Source organism: Lethenteron reissneri, chromosome 62 (genome assembly GCF_015708825.2).
Source record: "Lethenteron reissneri isolate LAM-NWPU_2019-01 chromosome 62, ASM1570882v1, whole genome shotgun sequence".
Lineage (NCBI taxonomy): Eukaryota > Metazoa > Chordata > Hyperoartia > Petromyzontiformes > Petromyzontidae > Lethenteron > Lethenteron reissneri.
The window spans coordinates 2,751,129-2,772,489 of NC_083840.1; the positions used below are offsets into that span (position 1 = coordinate 2,751,129).

Here is a 21,361-nt window from a genome sequence, read left to right on the forward strand (position 1 = left end):
CCCGTGTCCTCAATGTTCAATCTACAAAGTCCCAGCTCAAGGGAGAAACCCAAACAGATAGACGCAACGATTGCTCTGTGTGCCCGTATTGATGAAACGGCTGTACACCTGAATGGGTTGACAGGTATGTAGTGTAGTAGTCTATAGTAGTGTCGTGGTCTATAGTAGTGTAGTAGTCTATAGTAGTGTAGTAGTCTATAGTAGTGTAGTAGTCTATAGTAGTGTCGTGGTCTATAGTAGTGTAGTAGTCTATAGTGTAGTGGTCTATAGTAGTGTCGTGGTCTATAGTAGTGTAGTAGTCTATAGTGTAGTGGTCTATAGTAGTGTAGTGGTCTATAGTGTAGTAGTCTATAGTAGTGTAGTAGTCTATAGTAGTGTAGTAGTCTATAGTAGTGTAGTAGTCTATAGTAGTGTAGTAGTCTATAGTGTAGTAGTCTATAGTGTAGTAGTGTATAGTAGTGTAGTAGTCTATAGTAGTGTAGTAGTCTATAGTAGTGTCGTGGTCTATAGTGTAGTAGTTTATAGTGTAGTAGTCTATAGTAGTGTAGTAGTCTATAGTGTAGTAGTCTATAGTAGTGTAGTAGTCTATAGTAGTGTAGTAGTCTATAGTAGTGTAGTAGTCTATAGTAGTGTAGTAGTCTATAGTGTAGTAGTCTATAGTGTAGTAGTGTATAGTAGTGTAGTAGTCTATAGTAGTGTAGTAGTCTATAGTAGTGTAGTAGTCTATAGTGTAGTAGTCTATAGTGTAGTAGTGTATAGTAGTGTAGTAGTCTATAGTAGTGTAGTAGTCTATAGTAGTGCAGTAGTCTATAGTGTAGTAGTCTATAGTGTAGTAGTGTATAGTAGTGTAGTAGTCTATAGTAGTGTAGTAGTCTATAGTAGTGTAGTAGTCTATAGTGTAGTAGTCTATAGTGTAGTGGTCTATAGTGTAGTAGTCTATAGTGTAGTAGTCTATAGTGTAGTGGTCTATAGTGTAGTAGTCTATAGTAGTGTAGTCTATAGTAGTGTAGGTCTATAGTGTAGTAGTCTATAGTAGTGTAGTAGTCTATAGTAGTGTAGTAGTCTATAGTAGTGTAGTGGTCTATAGTAGTGTAGTAGTCTATAGTAGTGTAGTAGTCTATAGTGTAGTAGTATATAGTGTAGTGGTCTATAGTGTAGTGGTCTATAGTGTAGTGGTCTATAGTGTAGTAGTCTATAGTAGTGTAGTAGTCTATAGTAGTGTCCTACCTGCCAACCTCTTATCAGTGCCCGACCTTATTACGGACCAATTCAGACCTTACTGGTCACCCCGTGCCCCTTATGAATCTCAACGTTCATCCTACAAAGTCCCATCGCGAGGGAGCAACACAAACACATAGAATGTTGTTTTATTGTTGCCCGTCATTGAAGGGGCTGTACGCCGTTTGGACCTGAAAACTCAATTTCCCTGCGCAAGAATACGGGGCAAACGGCATCATCACCGTCGCGTGGAAATGTCTAGCAGCAGCCAAACACCAGCGTTCACTCATTTTCAGACGGGGGTGGTGGCGGGTTAGTGGTGGACACGTTCGCCTATAAGACATCACCAGTGTGAGGGCCGCCACACATTTGAAACCTTTGTGGGTTTGACGCCAACACGACGACGATGATGATGATGGTGGCTGTGGGGTGTTTTCTCTTTTTGCGTATTATCGGTGGAGGCCGCAGGTCAGGGGTCGTTCTAAACGCCACCGGTGGCCCGCGGTGGCCTTGCTAGCGGAGAGCAGCGCTCTGGACACGTGACGCCGACTCCAAATGTGGAGGGCGAGAGAGAGAGACGCAGACTCCAATATACAGCCGCAGCAGGCATCGTCGGGGTCGGGATCGAACTCCCGACCTCCTGTATACCAGGCGAGGTAGTTAACATCTCTTTGTTACCGTGATGATGAGAGAGAGACGCAAACTCGTGTTGACGTCACACCAACACGCTGAGACTCACACGGCGTGTTGACGTCACACCACCGCACTGAGACACACACAGTGTTGACGTCACACCAACACACTGAGACTCGCACAGCGTGTTGACGTCACACCAACACACTGAGACTCGCACGGCGTGTTGACGTCACACCAACACACTGAGACTCACACAGCGTGTTGACGTCACACCAACACACTGAGACACACACAGCGTGTTGACGTCACACCAACACGCTGAGACTCACACAGCGTGTTGACGTCACACCAACACACTGAGACACACAGCGTGTTGACGTCACACCAACACGCTGAGACTCACACAGCGTGTTGACGTCACACCAACACACTGAGACTCGCACGGCGTGTTGACGTCACACCAACACACTGAGACTCGCACGGCGTGTTGACGTCACACCAACACACTGAGACTCGCACAGCGTGTTGACCTTAACACCAACACACTGAGACTCACACGGCGTGTTGACATCACACCAACACACTGAGACTCACACGGCGTGTTGACATCACACCAACACACTGAGACTCACACAGCGTGTTGACGTCACACCAACACACTGAGACTCACACGGCGTGTTGACGTCACACCAACACACTGAGACTCACACAGCGTGTTGACGTCACACCAACACACTGAGACTCACACGGCGTGTTGACATCACACCAACACACTGAGACTCACACGGCGTGTTGACATCACACCAACACACTGAGACTCGCACAGCGTGTTGACGTCACACCAACACGCTGAGACTCGCACAGCGTGTTGACGTCACACCAACACACTGAGACTCGCACAGCGTGTTGACGTCACACCAACACACTGAGACTCACACAGCGTGTTGATGTCACACCAACACACTGAGACTCACACAGCGTGTTGACGTCACACCAACACACTGAGACTCACACAGCGTGTTGACGTCACACCAACACGCTGAGACACACAGCGTGTTGACGTCACACCAACACGCTGAGACTCACACAGCGTGTTGACGTCACACCAACACGCTGAGACTCACACAGCGTGTTGACGTCACACCAACACGCTGAGACTCGCACGGCGTGTTGACGTCACACCAACACACTGAGACTCGCACGGCGTGTTGACGTCACACCAACACACTGAGACTCGCACGGCGTGTTGACGTCACACCAACACACAGACTCGCACGGCGTGTTGACGTCACACCAACACACTGAGACTCGCACAGCGTGTTGACGTCACACCAACACGCTGAGACTCACACAGCGTGTTGACGTCACACCAACACACTGAGACACACACCGTGTTGACGTCACACCAACACACTGAGACTCACACAGCGTGTTGACGTCACACCAACACACTGAGACACACACAGCGTGTTGACGTCACACCAACACACTGAGACTCGCACAGCGTGTTGACGTCACACCAACACACTGAGACACACACAGCGTGTTGACGTCACACCAACACACTGAGACTCACACAGCGTGCTGACGTCACACCAACACACTGAGACTCACACAGCGTGTTGACGTCACACCAACACACTGAGACTCGCACAGCGTGTTGACGTCACACCAACACGCTGAGACTCACACAGCGTGTTGACGTCACACCAACACACTGAGACTCGCACAGCGTGTTGACGTCACACCAACACACTGAGACACACACAGCGTGTTGACGTCACACCAACACGCTGAGACTCACACAGCGTGTTGACGTCACACCAACACACTGAGACTCACACGCGTGTTGACGTCACACCAACACGCTGAGACTCACACGGCGTGTTGACGTCACACCAACACACTGAGACTCACACAGCGTGTTGACGTCACACCAACACACTGAGACTCGCACAGCGTGTTGACGTCACACCAACACACTGAGACTCACACAGCGTGTTGACGTCACACCAACACACTGAGACTCACACAGCGTGTTGACGTCACACCAACACACTGAGACTCACACAGCATGTTGACGTCACACCAACACACTGAGACACACACAGCGTGTTGACGTCACACCAACACGCTGAGACTCACACAGCGTGTTGACGTCACACCAACACTGAGACTCACACGGTGTTGACGTCACACCAACACGCTGAGACTCACACGGCGTGTTGACGTCACACCAACACACTGAGACTCACACAGCGTGTTGACGTCACACCAACACACTGAGACTCGCACGGCGTGTTGACGTCACACCAACACACTGAGACTCACACAGCGTGTTGACGTCACACCAACACGCTGAGACTCACACGGCGTGTTGACGTCACACCAACACACTGAGACTCACACAGCGTGTTGACGTCACACCAACACACTGAGACTCACACAGCGTGTTGACGTCACACCAACACACTGAGACTCACACAGCGTGTTGACGTCACACCAACACGCTGAGACTCACACGGTGTTGACGTCACACCAACACACTGAGACTCACACAGCGTGTTGACGTCACACCAACACACTGAGACTCACACAGCGTGTTGACGTCACACCAACCACTGAGACTCGCACAGCGTGTTGACGTCACACCAACACACTGAGACTCCACAGCGTGTTGACGTCACACCAACACACTGAGACTCACACAGCGTGTTGACGTCACACCAACACACTGAGACTCACACAGCGTGTTGACGTCACACCAACACACTGAGACTCACACAGCGTGTTGACGTCACACCAACACTGAGACTCACACAGCGTGTTGACGTCACACCAACACACTGAGACTCACACAGCGTGTTGACGTCACACCAACACACTGAGACTCACACAGCGTGTTGACGTTGACATCACAAACCAACACCTGAGACTCGACACAGCGTGTTGACGTCACACCAACACACTGAGACTCACACAGCGTGTTGACGTCACACCAACACACTGAGACTCACACGGCGTGTTGACGTCCACACCAACACGCTGAGACTCGCACAGCGTGTTGACGTCACACCAACACACTGAGACTCGCACAGCGTGTTGACGTCACACCAACACACTGAGACTCGCACAGCGTGTTGACGTCACACCAACACGCTGAGACACACACAGCGTGTTGACGTCACACCAACACACTGAGACTCACACAGCGTGTTGACCGTCACACAGCGCACTGAGACTTGCACAGCGTGTTGACGTCACACCAACACACTGAGACTCGCACAGCGTGTTGACGTCACACCAACACACTGAGACTCGCACAGCGTGTTGACGTCACACCAACACGCTGAGACACACACAGCGTGTTGACGTCACACCAACACACTGAGACTCACACAGCGTGTTGACCGTCACAACAGCGCACTGAGACTCACACAGCGTGTTGACCGTCACACAGCGTGTTGACCGTCACACAGCGCACTGAGACTTGCACAGCGTGTTGACGTCACACCAACACACTGAGACTCACAGCGTGTTGACGTCACACCAACGCACTGAGACTCACACAGCGTGTTGACCGTCACACAGCGTGTTGACCGTCACACAGCGCACTGAGACTTGCACAGCGTGTTGACGTCACACCAACACACTGAGACTCACAGCGTGTTGACGTCACACCAACGCACTGAGACTCACACAGCGTGTTGACCGTCACACAGCGTGTTGACCGTCACACAGCGCACTGAGACTTGCACAGCGTGTTGACGTCACACCAACACACTGAGACTTGCACAGCGTGTTGGCCATTACACCACTCTGGCAGCTGCGTCCCTATTTAAAGCCAAGCGAACACCGGCCATCGGATGGATTTATCGTCGGATGGATTTGCCAAACCTCTGGGGGCACTCCCAGACTGCCCGTGCAAGATAATCGCGTGATTTTGTCACTTTCAGCAACTTTATTATTTCTTATCTGCGGTGGCGAGGAGATGTTAACTACCCTCGCCTGGTGTACAGGAGGTCGTGGGTTCCATCCCGACCCTGACGCCTGCTGCTGTATATTGGAGTTTGCGTGTCTCTCTCATCATCATCATCACGGTGGCTAGGAGATGTTAACTACCTCGCCTGATGTACAGAAGATCGTGGGTTCGATCCCGACCCTGACGGCTGCTGTATATTTGGGATTTGCGGTGTCTCTCTCTCCCCGTGTTGGCGTGGATTTTCCCCTCCGCAATGAAAATCATCGCCACGCGTTTGGAGTATGTTTAGTCCGACGATGACAATAAGCCACTCCGTAGAGCTGCGATCATTTGTGATGGCGGGTTGTCCGCTTCTGAAAAAGAGCGACGCAGATCAGTGTGTGGCCTTGCGTGGTATAATAAAATAATGATAGTTTACTTTAAAGTTTAGTATGACCTCTGTTGTGTAGCGGTCTCTATTGTGCAAGATAGGTCATATTATGACCTATTTTGTGCAGAGGTCATAATATGACCTCTATCCTGCAGAGGTCATAATATGACCTCTATCGTGCAGAGGTCATAATATGACCTCTATCCTGCAGAGGTCATAGTTTGACCTCTATCCTGCATAGGTGACAGTTTGACCTCTATCGTGCAGAGGTCATAATATGACCTCTATCGTGCAGAGGTCATAGTTTGACCTCTATCCTGCAGAGGTCATAGTTTGACCTCTATCCTGCAGAGGTCATAGCTTGACCTGTATCCTGCAGAGGTCATAGCTTGACCTGTATCCTGCAGAGGTCATAGTTTGACCTGTATCCTGCAGAGGTCATAGTTTGACCTCTATCCTGCAGAGGTCATAGTTTGACCTCTATCCTGCAGAGGTCATAGTTGACCTCTATCCTGCAGAGGTCATAGTTTGACCTGTATCGTGCAGAGGTCATAGTTGACCTGTATCCTGCAGAGGTCATAGTTTGACCTCTATCGTGCAGAGGAATGTTTCACGTTACCTCAGAACTAGTTCCCTGACGTCATTTGAATCTGCAGCCGTGGGCTGTTGCACCGTTGCGACCCCCTTTCTGCTGCCAGCGTATAGAAATGATCGTAGGTTTCACTCATTTTCTGGCAATAGAATCCGTTTCAAAGACACCGCACGTGTTGCCGGAGCATGTGCGTCTGGTGCATGCGGTTCGTGATTCCTTGCGCAAGGTTTGTATTTTGGTGTCGTGAACGTCTGAACTCACCTCCCGCGTTGTTGTTGTCGTTGTCAGGAACGGTGAAGCCGACCGTTAATTTTCATCCCAAGGTCGTTGCAGTTTGCGAGCTCACGTCCCTACGCCCCCCTGCGCTTACGTTGTATGGCTCCTGTCAGTAACAGCGGCAATAATTATTCCTTTATACTGGTAGGAACCTCCTGGTTACACCAGCCCACAGGGGATTATTGTGTCCTTCCATCCGTTCGTCGTGCATCCAAAATGGGAGGGGTGGGGCTGGGTGGAGAGGGGAGGGTGGGGAGGGGCTGGGTGGGTGGGGAGGTTGGGGAGGGGCTGGGTGGGGAGGGTGGGGCTGGGTGGGGAGGGTGGGGCTTTGTGGGGAGGGTGGGAGGGGTGGGGCTGGGTGGGGAGGGGAGGGGCTGGTCACCCCGTGGTGCCCTTATAAAACTCAATGTTTAACCTACTCACGCCAGGCTTGTGCCCGCCCTCACAGTCGGCCATATTTGCGGAATACACCACGTCGCCGTTGACCCTGGCCATTGACCGAGCAACCCAACGTTCCTACCAGCTCCCTCCGCAGGACAATGTGTTTTTAAACAATTTTTTAACCAACTAAACTCTTTTTACGAAGCTGAACTATTTATATTTTACGCACACGCAGCAGTGTAGCTCCTTTTTCAGAAGCGACCACCCGCAATCACAAATGATAGCAGCTCAACGGAGTGGGCTCATCATCGTCATCGTCATCATCGTCATCATCATCATCATCGTCATCATCATCATCGTCGTCGTCGTCGTCGTCATCGTGTGGACATTTACAATGTGGGAGAGCAAAAAGCCGGAGGACCCCGGAGAAAAATCCACGTAACACGGGGGGAGAGAGAGACACGCAAACTCCAAATATACAGCAGCAGGCGTCAGGGTCATGATCGAACCCACGACCTCCTGTAGACCAGGCGAGGTAGTCAACATCTCATAGCCACCGTGATGATGATGATGAGAGAGAGACACGCAAACTCCAAATATACAGCAGCAGCACGACCTCCTGTAGACCAGGCGAGGTTGTCAACATCTCATAGCCACCGTGATGATGATGATGAGAGAGAGACACGCAAACTCCAAATATACAGCAGCAGGCGTCAGGGTCATGATCGAACCCACGACCTCCTGTACACCAGGCGAGGTAGTTAACATATCCCAGCCACCGTGATGATGATGATGAGAGACACGCAAATTACAAATATACAGGGTCATGATCGAACCCACGACCTCCTGCATACCAGTCGAGGTGGTCAACATCTCCGAGCACACCGTCACGCCCCCCGAGTAGGAGAGGCTGCCTTACTAGGAGGGTGCTGCTACACTTTGGGCTCTTGACCGCGAATTTCGGTTCACGAGGAGCTCAGCTTCGTTTGGGAGAGAACCCCGAGAGAGAACCCAGCACCACACTGCATCTTGGATGAGGGGGGGAGGGGGGGGATATTCACTCGGGAGCTCCGCACAGATAGATTCAAGCTCCGATTTAAAGCTTTCGTGACTGCAGGGATTCATCTTCTTGGTTCTTTCAGTAAAGTCACGTAGAAGGGAATTAATAAAATAATAAAAATAAAACATAATAAAATAGCAAGCGCCATTATTTTATGATGTTTTATTTTTTATATTTTATTATTTCCCTCCTACGTGACTTTACCGAAAGAACCAAGAAGATTCAAGCTCGTCCGTTGCCGCAGTGCCGAGTCTCTGGCCGTCTTGGCAGCGCCGAGCCGAGCCTTCCAAGATTGCCGACGAATCCGTTGCTGGGGTTTTTTATTTTTTTAGGGAGAGACGGGATTGAATATATAGCGTGTGCGTGCATCCGTCTGTGTGCCCGTCTGTCTGACCGTGTGTGCTGCGGCTGATTTTGTGTTGTGCTGCACCCTGCGTGTGTCTGTGTGTGCTGCGGCTGATTTTGCGTTGTGCTGCACCCTGCGTGTGTCCGTGTGTCCCAGGTGCCCCTGCCGGCATTGTCACCGACCATGGCGAGCGGTACGATCACGCGCTGGGAGAAGAAGGAGGGCGACCGGATCGGTGAAGGGGAGCTCATCGCAGAGGTGCCCACTCCCTTCTTTTCTTTTTTTTTCCATTTTTTTCTTTCTTTTTTTTTTTCCATTTTCTTTTTTAACGATCAGACGAGAAAGATGCTCGGTCTTTCGGCACTTTTCTTCGTTCATCATGTCGTTGTTTGTATTTTTTTAATCACAGATATAACGCGGGTTTCCCGTGTAACATTAGTCCCATTGTGTGTTACTGTGTTCAGCAACAAGAAACACAAATCACCCTCAAAAACCCATCACCAGATCCCCTGCTGCTGCGGTACCAGCACCATAGCGGCGAAGGCACCTCCCCTCCCCTCCCTCCCTCCCTCCCTCCCTCCCTCCCTCCCTCCCTCCCTCCCTCCCTCCCTCCCTCCCTCCCCTCCCTCCCTCCCTCCTTCCCCTCCCTCCCTCCCTCCCTCCCTCCCTCCCTCCCTCCTTCCCCTCCCTCCCCTCCCTCCCTCCCCTCCCTCCCTCCCTCCCTCCCTCCCTCCCTCCTTCCCCTCCCTCCCCTCCCTCCCTCCCTCCCTCCCTCCCCCCTGTCTCGGACTGTGAGCGAACGGCAACGATTCGCTACGTGCGGTGCCAAACGAAGTTCAACGTGGCGCGCGTTCTTAATCGCATCATCCTTGTTGTTGTTATTAACGCGGCGCGCACACGCACAGCGGTGGGACCTTGACACATTCACAACGCCAGGTGGTGCGCCGCGGTGTCGTGCGCGGGTGCCGCCCACCCACCCCGTCGCGCGCCACTGCTGCTCACCAGCGGCGCTTAACCACCCCAGCAGCAGACTCGCTAGCGCTGCTGCAGTGTATCACCACCGGCGCTTGACCCCCCCAGCAGCAGACTCGCTAGCGCTGCTGCAGTGTATCACCAGCGGCGCTTGACCCCCATCAGACTGGGTAGCGCTGCGGCCTGCGGCGTATCACCACCAGCGCTTGCCCCCCAGCAAGGGTCTGTCGCGAGGCCTGCACGGGAGTGGCGGGGGGCGACCTTAGTCTGCTTGCGCGCGTGACGCAGGTGGAGACGGACAAGGCGACCGTGGGGTTCGAGAGCCAGGAGGAGGTCTACTTGGCCCGCATCCTGGTGCCGGAGGGCACCCGGGACGTGCCCATCGGAGCCATCATCTGCATCACCGTGGACAAGTGGGTTAGCCGCACGTCACCGTCACGTCACGTCACGTCACCGTCACGCCACGCCACGCCACGCCACCGCCACCGTCACGTCACGTCACCGTCACGTCACCGTCACCGTCACGGTCACGTCACCGTCACGGTCACGTCACCATCACGGTCACGTCACCGTCACCGTCACGTCACGTCACGTCACGTCAACGCCACGCCACCGTCACGTCACGTCACCGTCACCGTCACCGTCACGTCACGTCACGTCAACGCCACCGTCACGTCACGTCACCGTCACGTCACCGTCACCGTCACGGTCACGTCACCGTCACGGTCACGTCACCATCACGGTCACGTCACCGTCACGTCACGTCACGTCAACGCCACGCCACCGTCACGTCACCGTCACCGTCACGTCACCGTCACCGTCACGTCACGTCACCGTCATCGTCACGTCACCGTCACGTCACGTCACGTCACCGTCACGTCACGTCAACGCCACGCCACCGTCACGTCACCGTCACCGTCACGTCACCGTCACGTCACGTCACCGTCACCGTCACGTCACCGTCACCGTCACGTCACGTCACCGTCACCGTCACGTCACCCGTCACGTCACCGTCACCGTCACGTACGTCACGTCACGTCAACGCCACGCACCGTCACGTCACCGTCACCGTCACGTCACCGTCACGTCACGTCACCGTCACCGTCACGTCACCGTCACCGTCACGTCACGTCACGTCACGTCACGTCACCGTCACGTCACCGTCACCGTCACGTCACCGTCACGTCACGTCACGTCACGTCACCGTCACGTCACGTCACGTCACCGTCACGTCACGTCACGCCACGCCACCGTCACCGTCACGTCACGTCACGTCACGTCACGGCACGTCACGCCACCGTCACGTCACGTCACGTCACGTCACGCCATCGTCGCGTCACCGTCACGTCACGTCACGTCACCGTCACGTCACCGTCACGTCACCGTCACGTCACGTCACGTCACGTCACCGTCACGTCACCGTCACGTCACGTCACGTCGCGTCACCGTCACGTCACCGTCACGTCACCGTCACGTCACCGTCACGTCACGTCACCGTCACGTCACCGTCACGTCACCGTCGAGTCATCGCCGTCACGTCACCGCCACGTCACCGTCACGTTACCGTCACGTTACCGTCACGTCACCGTCACGTCACCGTCGAGTCATCGCCGTCACGTCACCGCCATGTCACCGTCACGTTACCGTCACGTTACCGTCGCGTCACCGTCACGTCACCGTCACGTCACCGTCACGTCACCGTCACGTCGCGTCACCGTCACGTCACCGTCACGTCACGTCACCGTCACGTCACCGTCACGTCACCGTCACGTCACCGTCGAGTCATCGCCGTCACGTCACCGCCACGTTACCGTCACGTTACCGTCACGTTACCGTCACGTCACCGTCACGTCACCGTCGAGTCATCGCCGTCACGTCACCGCCACGTCACCGCCACGTCACCGTCACGTTACCGTCACGTTACCGTCACGTCACCGTCACGTGACCGTCACGTAACCGTCGAGTCATCGCCGTCACGTCACCGCCACGTCACCGTCACGTTACCGTCACGTTACCGTCGCGTCACCGTCACGTTATCGTCACGTTACCGTCACGTCACCGTCACGTCACCGTCACGTTACCGTCGCGTCACCGTCACGTTACCGTCGCGTCACCGTCACGTTACCGTCGAGTCATCTCCGTCGCGTCACCGTCACGTTACCGTCACGTTACCGTCACGTTACCGTCACGTTACCGTCACGTCACCGTCACGTCACCGTCGAGTCATCGCCGTCGCGTCATCGCCGCATCGTCGTCATCGTTGTCATCGTTGTCGTCACCGTCGTCATCATCATCGTCACCGTCGTCATCATCATCATCACCGTCGTCATCATCGTCATCGTCGTCATTGTCATTGACAGAACAGCGTATCAACGGTGCAGTGCGTATCGACAGCGCAACGTATCTGTGGTGCAGTGTGTATCAACGGTGCAGTGTGTATCTGCGGTGCAGTGTGTATCAACGGTGCAGTGTGTATCTGCGGTGCAGTGTGTATCTGCGGTGCAGTGCGTATCTGCGGTGCAGTGCGTATCTGCGGTGCAGCGTATCAACGGTGCAGTGTGTATCAACGGTGCAGTGTGTATCTGCGGTGCAGTGTGTATCAACGATGCAGTGTGTATCAACGGTGCAGTGTGTATCAACGGTGCAGTGTGTATCTGCGGTGCAGTGTGTATCTGCGGTGCAGTGTGTATCAACGGTGCAGTGTATCTGCGGTGCAGTGTGTATCTGCGGTGCAGTGTGTATCTGCGGTGCAGTGTGTATCAACGGTGCAGTGTGTATCTGCGGTGCAGTGTGTATCAACGGTGCAGTGTGTATCAACGGTGCAGTGTGTATCAACGGTGCAGTGTGTATCAACGGTGCAGTGTGTATCTGTTGTGCAGTGTGTATCTGCGGTGCAGTGTGTATCTGCGGTGCAGTGTGTATCAGCGGTGCAGTGTGTATCTGTGGTGCAGTGTGTATCAACGGTGCAGTGTGTATCTGCTGTGCAGTGTGTATCAACGGTGCAGTGTGTATCTGCGGTTCAGTGTGTATCTGCGGTTCAGTGTGTATCTGCGGTGCAGTGTGTATCTGCGGTGCAGCGTATCTGCGGTGCAGTGTGTATCTGCGGTGCAGTGTGTATCTGCGGTGCAGTGTGTATCTGCGGTGCAGCGTATCTGCGGTGCAGTGTGTATCAACAGTGCAGTGTGTATCTGCGATGCAGCATATCAACGGTGCAGTGTGTATCTGCGATGCAGCGTATCAACGGTGCAGTGTGTATCTGCGATGCAGCATATCAACGGTGCAGTGTGTATCTGCGATGCAGCATATCAACGGTGCAGTGTGTATCTGCGATGCAGCGTATCAACGGTGCAGTGTGTATCAACGGTGCAGTGTGTATCTGCGGTGCAGTGTGTATCAACGGTGCAGTGTGTATCAACGGTGCAGTGTGTATCTGCGGTGCAGTGTGTATCTGCGGTGCAGTGTGTATCTGCGGTGCAGTGTGTATTAACGGTGCAGTGTGTATCAGCGGTGCAGTGTGTATCTGCGGTGCAGTGTGTATTAACGGTGCAGTGTGTATCTGCGGTGCAGTGTGTATCTGCGGTGCAGTGTGTATCTGCGGTGCAGTGTGTATCAGCGGTGCAGTGTGTATCTGCGGTGCAGTGCGTATCTGTGGTGCAGTGTGTATCTGCGGTGCAGTGTGTATCTACCGTGCAGTGTGTATCAACGGTGCAGTGTGTATCTGCGATGCAGCATATCAACGGTGCAGTGTGTATCTGCGATGCAGCGTATCAACGGTGCAGTGTGTATCAACGGTGCAGTGTGTATCTGCGGTGCAGTGTGTATCAACGGTGCAGTGTGTATCAACGGTGCAGTGTGTATCTGCGGTGCAGTGTGTATCTGCGGTGCAGTGTGTATCTGCGGTGCAGTGTGTATTAACGGTGCAGTGTGTATCAGCGGTGCAGTGTGTATCTGCGGTGCAGTGTGTATTAACGGTGCAGTGTGTATCTGCGGTGCAGTGTGTATCTGCGGTGCAGTGTGTATCAACGGTGCAGTGTGTATTAATGGTGCAGTGTGTATCAACGGTGCAGTGTGTATCTGCGGTGCAGTGTGTATCTACGGTGCAGTGTGTATCAACGGTGCAGTGTGTATCTGCGGTGCAGTGTGTATCAACGGTGCAGTGTGTATCTGCGGTGCAGTGTGTATCTGCGGTGCAGTGTGTATCTGCGGTGCAGTGTGTATTAACGGTGCAGTGTGTATCAGCGGTGCAGTGTGTATCTGCGGTGCAGTGTGTATTAACGGTGCAGTGTGTATCTGCGGTGCAGTGTGTATCTGCGGTGCAGTGTGTATCTGCGGTGCAGTGTGTATCAGCGGTGCAGTGTGTATCTGCGGTGCAGTGCGTATCTGTGGTGCAGTGTGTATCTGCGGTGCAGTGTGTATCTACCGTGCAGTGTGTATCAACGGTGCAGTGTGTATCTGCGATGCAGCATATCAACGGTGCAGTGTGTATCTGCGATGCAGCGTATCAACGGTGCAGTGTGTATCAACGGTGCAGTGTGTATCAACGGTGCAGTGTGTATCTGCGGTGCAGTGTGTATCAACGGTGCAGTGTGTATCAACGGTGCAGTGTGTATCTGCGGTGCAGTGTGTATCTGCGGTGCAGTGTGTATCTGCGGTGCAGTGTGTATTAACGGTGCAGTGTGTATCAGCGGTGCAGTGTGTATCTGCGGTGCAGTGTGTATTAACGGTGCAGTGTGTATCTGCGGTGCAGTGTGTATCTGCGGTGCAGTGTGTATCAACGGTGCAGTGTGTATTAATGGTGCAGTGTGTATCAACGGTGCAGTGTGTATTAATGGTGCAGTGTGTATCAACGGTGCAGTGTGTATCTGCGGTGCAGTGTGTATCTACGGTGCAGTGTGTATCAACGGTGCAGTGTGTATCTGCGGTGCAGTGTGTATCAACGGTGCAGTGTGTATCTGCGGTGCAGTGTGTATCAACGGTGCAGTGTGTATCTGCGGTGCAGTGTTTATCTGCGGTGCAGTGTATCGGTATTGCAACGTCGTCGTTATGCCTGCTCCCCCCCCGCCCCCCTCAGGCAGGAGAACATTGCGGCCTTCAAGGACTACAAGCTGGACTCGGCCTCCCCAGCGCCCGCCCAGCCCGGGGCCCCGGAACCCCCCGCGGCGGCCCCCCGCCCCACCGCCCGCTCAGCCCGCCGGGGCCTCCAAGGCCTACCCACCCTTCATGAAGGTGGGGGGCGCGGGGGGGGGGGGACCAGTCCCGAGCAGTAGCGAGCTGGCACGGCCGCCCTGGTTGATGCTAAAACTAAAGTTTTATCTCGATTTAAAGCTTTCGTGACTGCAGGGATTCATCTTCTTTCTATATTTGAAGCTTTCGTGACTGCAATGATTCATATTCTTAGGTTTTTTCGGTAAAGTCACGTAGGTAAAAATATTAAAAAGTAAAATAAAATAAAAATCACGACGTTTCGGAGGCAACACAAGCTTCCGTCTTCAGGTGGAACCGTCACAGCCACGACAGCTGTATCAAGTAAATGAGAGATTGCAGGAGCTACCACTCCGTTTATACCTTCTACAACCATTATATAAACGGAGTGGTAGCTACTGCAATCTCTCATTTACTTGATACAGCTGTCGTGGCTGTGACGGTTCCACCTGAAGACGGAAGCTTGTGTTGCCTCCGAAACGTCGTGATTTTTATTTTATTTTACTTTTTAATGTTTTTACCTACGTGACTTTACCGAAAAAACCTAAGAATATTCATCTTCTTGGTTCTTTCGGTAAAGTCATCACGTAGAAGGGAAGTAATAAAATAATAAAAATAAAACATAATAAAATAATTCTCACGACGTTTCGGCCACAACGCAAGCAGCCGTCTTCAGGTGGAGAACAGGTCTGTCGAGGCGACAGCGTCTGAATGAAAAAAAAAACATTCAGACGCTGTCGCCTCGACAGACCTGGTTTTCACCTGAGGACGGCTGCTTGCGTTGTGGCCGAAACGTCGTGAGAATTATTTTATTATGTTTTATTTTTATTATTCTATTACTTCCCTTCTACGTCGTGACTTTACCGAAAGAACCAAGAAGATAAACTTTTATCATTTGTATTTTTACCGTGTAGCTCGTCTTCACAGATGTCCAGTAGAGGGGGCACTTGGTCAGAAAGTTACAACAGCAACAACAACGCAATGCAAAATAAGTAATATTTAAAAATACCTTTTTTAGAAACACGCTTTAATGAAATGCACCGTACTAGTAATGGCAAAACTCCACGACTCCAGGAAGTGACCCCGAAGCTTGCCATGACGTCAGGGACCGTGGTGATTGACAGCCAACGTGAGTTGAGCGTGGACAATTAGACCCAAGCCGAAACATACCATATAAAAAATAATGTTTAAAAATACTTTTTTTATTTTTATGATATAATATAGTATTGTCATCAGTATGACATAAGTATAACCAAGTTTACTGTCGATACCACATTGGGAAGTGGGTTAAAATTGAGTTACAAGATTTGAGGATACAACAACGACAACAACAACGACAACAACAACGACAACAACGACGCTGTCTCCCCGACAGACCTGTTCTCCACCTGAGGACGGCTGCTTGCGTTGTGGCCGAAACGTCGTGAGAATTATTTTATTATTTTATGATGTTTTATTTTTATTATTTTATTATTTCCATTCTACGTGACTTTACCGAAAGAACCAAGAAGATGAATCCCTGCAGTCACGAAAGCTTTACATCGAAAATTAAAAGAATGCGTGGTAAAAATTTACCTCCTTTGCATACCTGTCGAGGTAGTTAACATCGTAAACTATTTATATTTTGTGCCAGCTAAGGGCCACACTGAGCTACGACTCTGACCATCGCAAATGATGGCTCAACCAAGTGGCTTTTCACCATCGTCATCATCGCGTGGAAATGCATAGCGGCCAAACGCTCTACACGCGTGGCGATGTTCATTCTAAACGTGGAGGGAAAAACCGGAGGAAAATCCACGCGACCACGGGGAGAGGCAAATGCGAGGTAGTCAACATCTCCTAGCCACCGTGATGATGGTGATGAGAGAGAGAGACACGCACACTCCAAATATACAGCAGCAGCAGGCATCGTCAGGGTCGGGATGGAACCCACGACCTCCTGCGTACCAGGCAAGGTAGTTAACATCTCCTAGCCATCGTGATGATGATGAGAGAGAGAGACACGCAAACTCCAAATATACAGCAGCAGGCGTCAGGGTCGGGATGGAACCCACGACCTCCTGTATACCAGGCGAGGTAGTTAACATGTCGCCACCGCGATCCTGGCTGATGATGATGATGAAGTTGTAGGTTTGACAGACGCGTGTGTCCGTGTGTACGATCGTGACCAACGATGATGACGGTGACGACGATGAAGTGGTAGGTTTGACGCACACACGCGCGTGCCGTGTGTGTGATCATGATCAATGATGATGACGACGATGAAGTGGTAGGTTTGACGCACGCAACACGCGCGTGCCGTGTGTGTGATCATGATCAATGATGATGACGACGATGAAGTGGTAGGTTTGACGCACGCAACACGCGCGTGCCCGTGCCCGTGCGTAGATCACCCTGCCGGCGCTGTCGCCCACCATGGCGATGGGCACCATCCAGCGCTGGGAAAAGAAGGTTGGGGACAAGCTGAGCGAGGGAGACCTCCTGGCCGAGATCGAGACCGACAAAGCCACCATCGGTGAGCGGGCGCGGCGGTGGGGGGGGGCGGGAGGAGTGGGGGGGGGCGGGGGGGAGGAGTGGGGCGGGTGGTGGGGGCGGGGGTTGGGGTAGGGGGGGCAGGGGGGGGGGGCGGTCCCGGTCATAAGAGCTGCTGGTGGCTGGCTCAGTGTGTGGTGGTGATGATTATGGTGGTGTTGTTGTATGTGTGGTGATGATGATGATGATGGTGGTGTGTGTGTGTGGTGATGATTATGGTGGTGTTGTTGTATGTGTGGTGATGATGATGATGATGGTGGTGTGTGTGTGTGGTGATGATTATGGTGGTGTTGTTGTATGTGTGGTGATGATGATGATGATGGTGGTGTGTGTGTGTGGTGATGATTATGGTGGTGTTGTTGTATGTGTGGTGATGATGATGATGGTGGTGTGTGTGTGTGTGGTGATGATTATGGTGGTGTTGTTGTATGTGTGGTGATGATGATGATGATGGTGGTGTGTGTGTGTGGTGATGATTATGGTGCTGTTGTTGTATGTGTGGTGATGATGATGATGATGGTGGTGTGTGTGTGTGGTGATGATTATGGTGGTGTTGTTGTATGTGTGGTGATGATGATGATGATGGTGGTGTGTGTGTGTGGTGATGATTATGGTGCTGTTGTTGTATGTGTGGTGATGATGGTGTTGCTGTGTGTGCGGTGGTGATGCCGGTGGCCGTCTCCCCCCACGTGTCTCCCCGCGTCTCCCCCCCCCGCGTCTCCCCCCCCCCCCCGCGTCTCCCCCGCCAGGCTTCGAGGTGATGGAGGAGGGCTTCCTCGCCAAGATCCTCGTCGCCGACGGGACGCGCGACGTCCCCATCGGCGCGCCGCTCTGCATCGTGGTGGAGCGTGAGCAGGACGTCGCGCTCTTCAACGACTACGTGGAGGCCGGCGCCGACGCCACCGCGCCAGCCAAGGTGTGTGCCGTGGTGGTGGTGGTGGTGGTGTGTGCCGTGGTGGTGGTGGTGGTGGTGTGTGCCGTGGTGGTGGTGGTGTGTGTGTGCCGTGGTGGTGGTGGTGGTGTGTGTGCGGTGGTGGTGGTGGTGGTGTGTGTGTGCCGTGGTGGTGTGTGCGGTGGTGGTGTTGTGTGTGGTGGTGGTGTTGTGTGTGTGGTGGTGGTGGTGGTGTGTGCGGTGGTGGTGGTGTGTGTGTGTGCGGTGGTGGTGCTGTGTGTGTGTGGTGGCGTTGGTGTGTGCGGTGGTGGTGTTGTGTGTGGTGGTGGTGTTGTGTGCGGTGGTGTTGTGTGTGTGGTGGTGGTGGTGGTGTGTGTGTGTGTGTGCGGTGGTGGTGGTGGTGTGTGTGTGCGGTGGTGGTGCTGTGTGTGTGGTGGTGGTGGTGTGTGCGGTGGTGGTGTGTGTGTGCGGTGGTGGTGCTGTGTGTGTGTGTGGTGTTGATAGTGGTGCCACTACTGCTACTGCTGCTGGTGCTGCTAAGTAAATTAAATGTTGTGATCTCCCGCCTCTGATCATTTTCCGATCGCCCCTCCCCCCCCCTCCACCCCCCCCCCCTCCACCGCCCCCCCCCGCCCCCCCCTCCCCGCCCCCCACACTCGTGCACAATGCTCCACAGGTGGAGCCAGCGGCCCCCCCCCCACTCCGCAGCGGCCCCCACCCTGGCTCAGCCCCCTCCCCCCTCCCCGGCGGCCCCCCTCGGCGTGGGGGGGGCGGCCGCCCCGTCCCGCGGTCTTCGCCAGCCCCCTCGCCCGCAAGCTGGCCGCGGACAGGGGCCTCAACCTCGCCACCCTCAAAGGTCGGAGGGGTCGGGGGGTGGGGGGCCGGGTGGGGGTGGGGGTCAAAAGGTCGTGGTGGCGTTGCGGGCCTTTGGTTTGCTGCCCCCAGCGAGCGTGGAGCCGCGTGCTCGTAACCGGCCCTGCCGGAGGCAATGATCGGTGCAACCACATCGATGTCGACCCCACACGGTTCACTCCGTGTTCGTGTGTACGGGGACATTGAGTTTTCAGGTCCTTACGGCGTACGGCCGTTTCAACGTGGGCACACAAAAATAATGTCGTGTCTAAATTTAAATTTAAAGCTTTCGTGACTGCAGGGATTCATCTTCTTGGTTCTTTCGGTAAAGTCACGTAGAAGGGAAATAATAAAATAATAAAAATTAAACTAATATACTAATATAATATAATGACTTTATTATGTTTAACTTTTATTATTTTATTATTTCCATTCTACGTGACTTTACCGAAAGAACCAAAAAAATGTCGTGTCTATTTGTGTTTCTCTCTTGTGGTGATGGAACTTTGTGGGATGAACGTTGAGATGTATAAGGGACACGGACGGGGTGACCAATAAGGTCTGGATTGGTCCGTGATAGGGTCGGGCGCTGACAAGGGGTGTGCACGCACGGTGCGGAAGGAGGTCGACGCAGACAAAACCGCGCCAATCCGCGGGTCTGCCCGACCGACAGAGCCACCATTTTGTCCGGTGCGGCCGCTCACCGCCGTGCAGTTTGCAAGGCCGGCGAAGCGCGAGGGGCTTGGTGCTCGGGACGCCACGCCGGGGGGGGGGGGGGGGTGTGAACAAAAAAAGGCAAAGATCCCCCGTGTAGCCTTAACAGACTGTTGGGGCAAGTGCTGTTGGCGAGTAGCACTTATTGAGGCCAACAAACAAGCACCACCACCGGACGCGGGAGCATGAGCGCCGTTTGGCACTCCGGCGCGAGTGTTGACACGTACGCACGTACGTCTGTACGTATGTATGCGTGCGTACGTCTGTACGTATGTATGCGTATTTGCGTACGTCTGTACGTATGTACGCGTATTTGCGTACGTCTGTACGTATGCGTGCGTACGCATGTACGTCTGCGCATGTACATATGTGCGTGCGTACGCACGTACGTATGTACGCGTGCGCACGTACGTATGTACACGTGCGCACGCACGTATGTACGCGTGCGTATGTGTGTGTGTTGAATTTCTTTTGCAACGTACACGTAGCCAGCGGTGCTAAATGGGAGTTGCGGGGGGGGGGGTGGAAGAACAACGAACCGAAGAAATGAGTTTTCAATTGATCATCGGGGTGTAGTGTAGCGTATAGTTACATAGTGTAGCGTGTAGTGTATAGTGGTGTAGTGTACAGTGTTGTGTGTAGTGTAGTCTATAGTAATATTGTGTGGTGTATAATGCAGTGTATAGTAGTACAGTTTATAGTAGTGCATAGTGTCGTGTATAGCGCAGTGTATAGTTTAGACTTTAGGCGATAGTAGTGTAGTATATATTGCAGTGCACTGTATTGTAATGTGCACCAGCAGTGTGTAGTAGTGTATGGGGTAGTGCACCAGCAGTGTGTAGTAGTGTATGGGGTAGTGCACCAGCAGTGTGTAGTAGTGCACGGTGTAGTGCACCAGCAGTGTGTAGTAGTGCACGGTGTAGTGCACCAGCAGTGTGTGGTAGTGTACGGTGTAGTGCACCAGCAGTGTGTAGTAGTGCACGGTGTAGTGCACCAGCAGTGTGTAGTAGTGCACGGTGTAGTGCACCAGCAGTGTGTAGTAGTGTACGGGGTAGTGCACCAGCAGTGTGTGGTAGTGTACGGTGTAGTGCACCAGCAGTGTGTAGTAGTGCACAGTGTAGTGCACCAGCAGTGTGTAGTAGTGCACGGTGTAGTGCACCAGCAGTGTGTGGTAGTGTACGGTGTAGTGCACCAGCAGTGTGTGGTAGTGTACGGTGTAGTGCACCAGCAGTGTGTAGTAGTGCACGGGGTAGTGCACCAGCAGTGTGTAGTAGTGCACGGGGTAGTGCACCAGCAGTGTGTAGTAGTGCACGGTGTAGTGCACCAGCAGTGTGTA

At 53.2% G+C, this 21,361-nt stretch overlaps 1 protein-coding gene across 1 annotated transcript in view; it reads left to right on the forward strand.

The window, feature by feature from the left end:
- Positions 1–6,913: 6,913 nt before the first annotated feature.
- The window catches only part of LOC133358575 (dihydrolipoyllysine-residue acetyltransferase component of pyruvate dehydrogenase complex, mitochondrial-like), a 33,094-nt gene continuing 18,646 nt past the window's right edge, over positions 6,914–21,361 (forward strand). Inside the window, 8 exon segments of the mRNA XM_061576943.1 lie at positions 6,914–6,919; positions 9,018–9,119; positions 10,122–10,246; positions 14,905–14,998; positions 15,000–15,059; positions 17,424–17,550; positions 18,317–18,487; positions 19,142–19,315. Of these exon segments, the coding sequence (XP_061432927.1) occupies positions 6,914–6,919; positions 9,018–9,119; positions 10,122–10,246; positions 14,905–14,998; positions 15,000–15,059; positions 17,424–17,550; positions 18,317–18,487; positions 19,142–19,315 (859 nt within the window).